Source organism: Micropterus salmoides, unplaced genomic scaffold (assembly GCF_014851395.1).
Source record: "Micropterus salmoides isolate LMB-PRFRI ecotype aquatic unplaced genomic scaffold, ASM1485139v1 Ms_hic_scaffold_9, whole genome shotgun sequence".
In the NCBI taxonomy this organism is placed as follows: domain Eukaryota; kingdom Metazoa; phylum Chordata; class Actinopteri; order Centrarchiformes; family Centrarchidae; genus Micropterus; species Micropterus salmoides.
This window is the reverse complement of record NW_024044681.1, coordinates 6,315,736-6,325,417: the sequence shown is the minus strand read 5'-3', so window position 1 is coordinate 6,325,417 and position 9,682 is coordinate 6,315,736. Positions and strand designations below refer to the sequence as shown.

Genomic DNA, 9,682 nt, shown 5'->3' with positions numbered 1-9,682 from the left:
TTTTACTTCTATAAACATTAACAATTTAATCATGATCCAGAACAAAACTAGCTTCGATGTCAGGTCCACTCTCTCTGGACGCAATATCTCCTTCTACAATGCTTATGGACAACTCTATCAGATACCATGTTCCCATATACTGGTCATCTCGCTCTCTCCCTGCTAAAAAGTAATGGAGTATCAACGCCCATTGAAATACTGTGGTGATATGATGTCAGAGTGTGCTGCACAGCAAATACCGTTCAGTCAAATTTGCCTTATTAAACACTCGATCTCTATCAAATAAGAAATTTATTTTAAATAATTATTTTACATCTCATCATTTGGATTTTTTATTTTTAACAGAGACCTGGCTAAATGTTGGTGATCTCACCGCCCTTGGTGATGGTTCTCCTCAGTGTAGCTTTCTACACTCCACAAGGACTACTGGTTGTGGAGGTGGCTTAGCCACTGTTTTTAACAATTGTTTTAAATGCAGACATATGCCTGTAGATGTATACTCTACTTTTGAGGTGCAACTTTTAAAAATTAACATTACTGCCCCAATCCTATGCGCACTGGTGTATAGGCATCCTAATACCAAATCAACTACCGTAAAAAGTTTTCTGATCTTTTGAGATTTATAGCTTCCCGCTCTGACAAACTGCTTATAAATCAATATCATATCAATATATGAATATCAATATTCATATCTGTAGCCCATTGAAACCGATGGTCACCGAATTTTTACTTCTCGCTGATTCTTTCAGTCTAAAACAATCTGTATCAGGTCCAACTCGATCTTGTATTATCATGTGGTTTTTCTGTCTCCAACCTTGAAATTATTGCTACTGGTGTCTCTGACCTTCTCATGGTTATATGCAATTCCACTTTACCGTGTCCCCTTCCCACCCCTTTCCAGCCTCATTCCCTTGGCAGATCTGTTAACTCAGCAACAGCCTCACACTTCATCTTCATGCACACTTATTTACCTCATATCTCAGATGCCGTATCTTCGAACACTGAGACTGAGAAACTAGTCACTCTCTTTACCTATCCTGCTCTGACACTCTGGAATGTGTTGCTGCTGCTACCTCTGCTCTGTGAGAACTTTAGGAAGTATTTTATCGACAAAACTGACAACATTAGATTTCACATCGTACCCTCAGACTCAGACCCCCTAGAGACCAATCATCAATCCTGCTGCCTCCAGCAGTTTCAGGCTGTGCCATCTTCCCAGCTGCTGGAGGTGGTCATGCACATGAATCCAACCTACTGTCCCTTAGACATTATTCCATCACGCCTGAAGTTTTCGACACTATTTGCCTTCTGGCAATAATGAACAGTTTCTTAACCAAGTGCATTGTCCCCTCCAGTTTTAAACATGCAATTGTGCAACCCCTTTTAAAGAAACCCAGCGTTGACTCCAGTGATCACAACAACTATAGGCCCATCTCCAAGCTACTATTTCTTTCAAAAATTTTAGAAAAAAATTGTCTTTCTCTAGGTCCTCCTACATGAACACATTTAACATCTGTGACAAATTCCAGTCTGGTTTTAGAGCACTTCATAGTACTGAATCTGCCCTGCTAAAGGTAAAAAATTACATCCTTCTCTCTGTCGACTCTGGCTCTAGTGGTATTTTAGTCCTGCTTGATTTTAGCACAGCTTTCGACACAATTGACCATGAGATTTTATTAAAACGCCTGGAGCTAAAAGTTGGTCCACAGGGCACAGTGTTACAATGGTTTACATCCTACCTGAGAGAAAGAACTTTTACAGTACTGTTAGAATAGGAAATTGTTCATCTTCTCCTGCTGCTATTAAATGCGGCATCCCTCAATTTTAGGCCCTCTCTTATTTTCACTTTACATGCTTCCACTTGGTACTATTTTTGTGAAGTACAAGTACAACATTTTGTATCATTGTTACGCGGATGACACACAGTTCTACACACCAGTTACACCTGACAGCACCCACTCCTGAAGAACCTGAATAATATCAAAGGCTGGATGGTGAGGAACTTCCATCAACTAAATGAAAACAAAACTGAGGTAATTCTGTTTGGCCCTCAGAGCTCTGTCAGTAGTTTAAGCAATTCGCCTGGTCCCCTGACTACAAACTTGCACAATATAGTTAAGAATTTAGGTGCTTTTATGGATACTTCTTAGAACCATAGCCAAATTGAAGCCATTTTTATCCCATAGAGACCTGGAAACAGTTGCTTATCACCTCACGGCTGGACTACTGTAATTCCCTGTATATGGGGCTGAACCATTCAACACTTTCCCGACTACAAACTGGAACAAAGAAAAGACAACACGCAACTCCGGTCTTGTCTCACTTGCACTGGTTACCGGTAAAATACAGAATTGATTGATTTGTTTTTAAAGCCCTCAGTGGCTTAGCCCCACAATACATTACTGATACTGTATGTTAATTCCTTATTCTGCACTAGATCGCTTAGGTCAACAACTCCAATTAGTACTGTTCTCATGCCTCACAACTAAAGGTGACCAGCCTTTTCTTTTCTTGCCCCCAGGCTTTGGAATAGTCTTCCATAACATCAAGTCCTGCCCCACCATTGAGAACATAAAATCTAATTTAAAGACCTACCTTTTTTCATTGGCTTTTACCTGATTCTGTCCCTTATATATTTTAATTTGATGTTGTTCATATTTATTTCCTTTTTAGCTTTGTTGAATTTTATCTTTACTGAGTACTCCATATTCATTTTATTGATGTGTATTGGTGCACTAGTGTTTTATTGTGTATTTGGATACACAGCGGTATCTACTTTTTGTTCTTTTGTTCGTTTATACTTGTATTTGTGTGTATTGTGTTCTTGAAAAGCAAGTAGTGGACTGCTGTGTGTGTGTGTGTTTGTGCGTTGGCGTGTGTGTGAGAGAGGGAAATGTTGAATCACGTAATACAATGATCTCTCTCTCTCTCTCTCTCCCCCCGCCGGTAACAATAGGTAGTATATTAGAGACCCCACGAAGCTCAAATTATAACTGGAACCCTGGTGTGGCTTGTACTCCCGCGTTGCCTCAGGAATATCAGCCTGTATGGGAACAGTGCTCTAGAACTACCTGACTCAAACCTCAATACATTTACAATTACAAATGCACCAAAGTGAGGCTGGGCACGACTCTGACAGAGTCTCAAGATGTTGTGATACAAGCAGTTGCTCCCAGACTGGGAGGAAGTGGACCCCTTCTGAGGCTGTACAGCAAGCAAAATCTGCTCTCAGGCATTGAAACATCATTTAGTTTTGGACTGGGGAAAAGTTGACCCACTAATGGAATCCACGTTTGATCATGCATTGCCCATATTACAAAAAAGCATTAAATATTTTCTTATTTGCTGTAATAACACTTAAACATGATTTCTATATCTATAGGGTAGATTTACCACTTCAGGACTTTTAAACATATTGGGTTTCAATATGGTCAGAAAAGAATAAAAAATATCATTGCTGATTTTGCAATAACTATTATTAGCTTCTACCCACAGCTATCTTCTACTCAAGCTTGTACGCGCAGGCCATCAGACTCTTAAACAATACCTCCAACACTACCTCCTCCACTCCTTTGACCTTCGCTGTCTCTGTAGCACAATACACAGAGCGCCTCACCTTCACATTTGTTTCTACATAAACTACTGTTTATTTTATAGTCTGTATATATTGTTGTGTGTGTGTGTGTGTGTGTGTGTGTGTGTGTGTGTGTGTTTGTGTGTGTGTGTATATATATATATATATATATAATCTTCATAAGGGAGTTTTCGTTATGTTGACTAAGCCGGTTTTAATGTGCATATGACAATAAACGTCTTGAATCGAATATTTTTACACATTCAGCAGTATGTGTAGAAACAACAAAGAAGTAAAATCAATGTCAACAAAGAACAAGGGTTAAGGATGTGTATATGACTCAATCTGTGTGAAAGTGTGAATTTATCACAAAATCTAAAGGTGTAGATGCTTCTTTCACTCTCTAGTCAACGTGAATAATGGAATAATAGTGTCTGTGTGAAATGATCCAACAGAATAATGTATTTACCTTATTAGATATAAAACAAGACACAAATGTAGCTTACGTTGACAACATTGTTATGCTAATTAAATGAGTGCTGTAATGTGTCATTGCCTTCAATCACTGGAACACTATTATTACTGTTGTGATAAAATGCATTAAAAATATTTTTCCAACAGATCAAGACTAACTGTAATATCATGACTACACATGTCCTTTTAATGTAAAACAAAACATAGTGTTCCCGTGCTTACAACTGACAGAGACATTTTTGATCCATGTATAATATATCATGCTGTGAAGTTTCATTGCACAGACATCATAAAAACAGTACTCAACACAATCACCAGCACCGAATAAAACACTCACAGACCTCTGGGGCTTTTAGGTGAAATAAGAAACGGCAAAAGCTCCATCTCTCCTCAGCAGACAGACAGATGAACGGGTGGGAGGATGTAGACAAACTTGCTGTCATCTGACACCAAGTGCAGAATAATTTCCACTGCAAAAATGAAAAGCTTTGTATAAGACTTCGTCTGTGCACAAGTTCGATCTGACAGCACCAAAAGAAAAGAAAATCCTAAAAACACACACACAACACCACTTCTTCATGTTTGCATTTTTAAAAGTCTAGAACATGGTTTGAAAAGTAAGACATCATAATCTTACCTGAATATGTGAATCAGTCTTTGCGCTGCTCAGCCAGGTTTCATCAGATAAAGGCAGAACTTCATCTTAGGTCCACATTTAGCCTTTTCAAGAGCAACTGACCTTTTTTCTGATCATAATGGAGATTATAGTGAGACCAAGCACCATTAATTACACAAAGTTACATCAGACCCTATCATTAAAAAATTTAATTGAACACAGGCTAAAGAATACCAAAGGGACCTATTTTTAGTTTCCTCTGTGGCTATAAACAACAACAGACAGCAACATAATTGTCTCTTACCTTTCTTTAATTGCTAGAGTGTGTGTGTGTGTGTGTGTGTGTGTGTGTGTGTGTGTGTAAATGTACGGTCGTACCTGCTGTTAATTATTTGAGCATAAAAGCAATACCAATTAGTCCGAGTCACAACTTTAACATTCTTTAAAAACATTCTTTCAAAGTAAGAGTTAATTTGCAGTTGAAATCCTTAAGATTTCAGGCCTGGTTGTTTTGACGACACCTGTTGTTACTGGTGGTAGGCCTAACAGCAAGTGTGATATACTACTACAGGTACCAGAATTCCCTGCAGAACAATTGTTGCTTCAATGAAGACGTCAGGCAGTATAACTGGCCTTTTTCCATCATTCTGTGACACAATGAAAGGAGTTGGATACCTCAGTGTTAAGATTTCAGTCCTAGTTGTTTTGGCGACACCTGTGGTTACTGGTGACAGCTAACAGTAATTTAATGATACTGCCCAATATCACAAATCAGAAATTTGCCTCAAGAGGCTATTCAGTCTGTAAAGCATACAACACACCTCTATCCTCAGACCTTGGTGTTTGGTAGGGTGTGGTAGAGGTTGCTGAGGGGAGCAGACATAGCAGGCAGTCATGGTGGTGGGCCGATAGAGTGGCTATCCTGCTGTCGGCCATTCAAAATACAGAACTTTGACATTGCAGCCGCTGCAGTGACTGCTCACTGTCTGAAAGCATCTCAAAGAGGCATCTCGTCTAAATGACAGTTTGCTGGCTGTTTTCCTTGGCCTTAAAGGACTCATCCTTGTGTCTCTTGACTTAATATAAGATTTGTGTTCACCTCTGCCCACCAAACTCATGCATGACTGGACATGATGTATAATGATAGGTTGATCAAGGTGCGTTAGACCTATGGTTCAAATCAGTGCTTGATGTGGAAGTGTCCCCCCCGTACTATCCTCAGTCAGGAGGAGAAATTATTATAAATTACTGTTTTATACAAAGTATGTATTATATCATGTTAGTTTAATATTAATATATTTACAGGTCCCACATTATTTGGATAGTCTGCCTACAGATATTTAAACAGTTTATTAGTTGAGATTCAATAATTTAACAGTTTAACAAATATAGCTGTGTTCTGATATTACACCACTGTGGTTAAGGTGTGTACATGTGTACATGTATGCATGTATGTGTATGTGTACCTGTATATCATATCCACCTTCAACATGTACATAATGAGAATAATAGTTTACTCTTGCATCCTTTGCACTCTGATTACTGCACTATTTGTCAATATGTCTATATTGTTTTGTTCATAGTGTGTATATTAGTGTTGTCTATTCTGTAGTTTGTGTCTTATTTTATTTCATTATTATTATATTATTTTATTATTGTATAAGTAAGCTCATCGTGAGCAATGTACAATCCTGAGTCAAATTCCTCATGTGTGTAAACATACCTGGCAATAAAACTGATTCTGATTCTGATTGCCGAGATATATGTGGCATATCAAGATGCTGATCAGACAGCATGGGGACTGGGGGGATCCGGAAACCAGTCAGTATCTGGTGTGACCACCATTTGCCTCACGCAGTGCAACACATCTCCTTCGCATACAGTAGATCAGGTTGTTGACTGCGGCCTGTGGAGTGTTGGTCCACTCCTCTTCAATGGCTGTGCGAAGTTGCCATCAGGTCAAGACCCCGATGAGGACGACGAGCATGCAGATGAGCTTCTCTGAGACGGTTCCTGACAGTTTGTGCAGAAATTCTTATGATATAAATCTTATTTATTTATTGTTATGCAAACTGATTGTTGGAGCAGCTGTCTGGGTGGCTGGTCTCAGACCATCTTGGAAGTGAAGATTTTCCAAGTGTCTGAAAGCCGGCTGTTGTTGTTGTTCCAATTTATAAGAGTGGAGATCCCTTTTCTACCTGTAATTACAGGCCTATCAGCATCTTACCTACAGTGTCCAAGGTTGCAGAGAAACTGGTGGCGGAGCAAATTATGGGCAGGGCTGGTGTGGTTACACGTGGTCTGCTTGTGAGGCCGGTTGCATGTACTGCCAAATTCTCTGAAGCGCCTTTGGAGACGGCTTATGGTAGAGAAATGAACATTCAATTCACGGGCAACAGCTCTGGTGGACAGTCCTGCAGTCAGCATGCCAACTACACGCTCCCATAAAAATCTGTGACATCTGTAGCATTGTGCTGTGTGACGGAACTGCACATTTTAGAGTGGCCTTTTATTATGGCCAGCCTAAGGCCTTTTAATGTGGATTATCTTGGCAAAGGAGAAGTGCTCACTAACACAGATGTTGACAGATTTGTGAACAATATTTGAGAGAAATAGGCCTTTTGTGTCTTAGATCTTTGAGTTCAGCTCATGATGAATGGAGCAAATACAAAAGTGTTGCGCTTATAATTTTGTTCAGTGTAGCATACCAATTGTAGGCTACAATATAAATTCCAGTTGGACGTCACTTTGTGTTGTGAAGTGGTGGGGACATAAGGGCTCAGATTAGGGGTGTGACGAAAAACTTGGGTCACAAGAAGAAGATCAGAAGATATTGAAACAGTATTCTTATTAAATCTTTAATGCTGAAATATATGGGGGGGGGTCCTCCCCCAGAAGACTTTGAGTATCAAGCACTTAATTTTTGAAATGTCTTTATTAATATGAAGATCACTTGAAATCCCAGCCACCCAGACCCCCAAGTGTTTATCAGCTGTCACTCCAATCGGGACCTTCAGCTCGCCATGGAGAAACTGGACCAATCTCATACAGGGGACCATATATCATATTTGACAAAGATATCAAAAACACTAAAAAGGGTTAGACACACGAGGACTGTTGAACATACACCAATCCATCCAATTCATCTTTCCAAATGATTTAATATTAAAATTGAAATGTTTTTGGGTTTTTTTATACATTGGAGGGAAGATCCCACTTTACATAATATTACTGATTCTAACTAATTAGTACATAAATGCTACCACGTTGGGGGATAACAACCCTTTCAGATTTAGAAATTACAATATCAGCTTAACTTTTCTAAGATTGAATATATTTGACAAACATTTGCGTATTTCTTGGGACTGCAGGCCGTAGATAAGAGGGTTGAGGCTGCCGGGAACAATGTGAAAGAGAATGCCAGAAATCTTTCTGTACTCTGCGTCCCCAGAGAAGCGATGGAGGACAATGTGGATCAATCCACTGACTAGCATTATCAGATACAGGCACAGATGAGTGCTGCAGGTCTTCAAGGCTTTACTATTCACAGACTTACTCTTACTGGTCAGACAGGCCATTGTAATTTTTGAATAGGTGAGGATTATACTGCCGATAGAGGATGAGAGCAGGACCACAGTGAAAGTGAGGCCATAGATGTTATTGATAATTGAATCCTCACAGGAGAGTTTAAAGAGCGAGGCATTGTCACAGAAAGGGTTAGTGATCAGAGTCCTGCATCGGTTCAGCCGTATGGTCAGACCGAGAAGAATCCCGACCAAAAAAAAGGCCACTCCCCAGGCAGAAACTGTCAGCTTGATCACCATTTTGTTGGTCATTAAGTCAGCATAGCGCAGGGGATAGCAGATGGCCACATATCTGTCAAAGGCCATAATCATGAGCAGAGTGTGGGAGTTGGTGCCGAACATGTGTGCAGTGAAAGCTTGGACCACACACTCATAGTAATGAATGAGGCGCTCAGAGGGAGGAACGCAGATGTCTGCAAGCATCCGTGGAACCTGGAGAGAGTTGCCCATAACATCATTTATCGACAGGTTACAGAAGAGGAGATACATCGGCTGGTGAAGGCTTCTCCATATCAAGACCATAATGCCAATGTTGGTAACTAAGATGAACACATAGGCCAAGAGCAAGAAAAAGAAGACAGGGTACTTGTTGGTCTCTGTGATCCTCATCCCCTCGAGCTGGAGAGTGAGACTGTTGTACGTATAGTTTTCCATCTGAGCTATAGTATGGAGAAATTAAACGAGAGAGGGGAAGGGAAAACATGATGAATGACACAGATACTGCAGTAAAACAGAAACTCTTACCATTTTAAATTCTACATTCAAAGATAAAGACACTGCAATCTAGAACAAACTCCTGAATAATATGAAGATGCTTTTTAACTATTTATTCCAAGTGGAAATACCAACTCCACAAAGAAAAAATAACAATAACATTTGAACTATTAATACATCGACAGAAGTAATGCAGTAGGGAAAACTCAACACTATCAACACCACAAGTTTCATAGTACTTGAGCTCTGTATTGTTACAGAAATTATATATTTTCTACCATTGCAACCTTTATATTGAACTGCACTAGGATCCATCTGTTCATCAGTACATCAGTGACAAAGCGGTAAATAGCGTAAATATCTATATATTTACATGTACCTGCGGCAGATCTATTGAGATCACCTGTAACTGAAAGTGCACTGATATATTCATTACAGTGTATTTTAATCTACATGTATCTAACAGATTTTTTCAAGATAAATCCAATAACCCCCAGACACAACAGAGGATCATATGTCTGTATGTCAAATGTCATATGATCATATCATTTGCATCTGCCAAGATTTAGAACTCAATTCTCTTTCAGAGAGGGGATCTCCCATCGTGTGATTTTAATTTAGTTTAACACCCAAAGCATTTCAAATGTGTGCTGTTAAAAGAAGAAGCTCTCAAACATTATGGTCAATTACATGTAGATGTAAATACAAAAAGGCAAATAC

The 9,682-nt window shown here is 39.4% G+C and overlaps 1 protein-coding gene across 1 annotated transcript; it reads right to left on the bottom strand.

Moving 5' to 3' along the window:
- Nucleotides 1–7,963: 7,963 nt before the first annotated feature.
- On the bottom strand, nucleotides 7,964–8,902 carry LOC119895487 (olfactory receptor 52L1-like). Its single transcript, XM_038708639.1, has 2 exons — nucleotides 8,557–8,902; nucleotides 7,964–8,427 (listed from the first exon to the last, which is right to left on the bottom strand). Exons 1-2 carry the CDS (start codon nucleotides 8,900–8,902, stop codon nucleotides 7,964–7,966), a joined length of 810 nt encoding a protein of 269 aa, XP_038564567.1.
- Nucleotides 8,903–9,682: the final 780 nt, after the last annotated feature.

Excerpts from the sequence above, each read along its gene's own strand:
- LOC119895487 (XM_038708639.1), bottom strand. The coding sequence starts at position 8,902 with ATGGAAAACTATACGTACAACAGTCTCACTCTCCAGCTCGAGGGGATG. Across the intron at positions 8,428-8,556 it reads CTCCCACACTCTGCTCATGA|TCGGTCTGACCATACGGCTG; the intron begins TTATGGCCTTTG and ends TCGGGATTCTTC.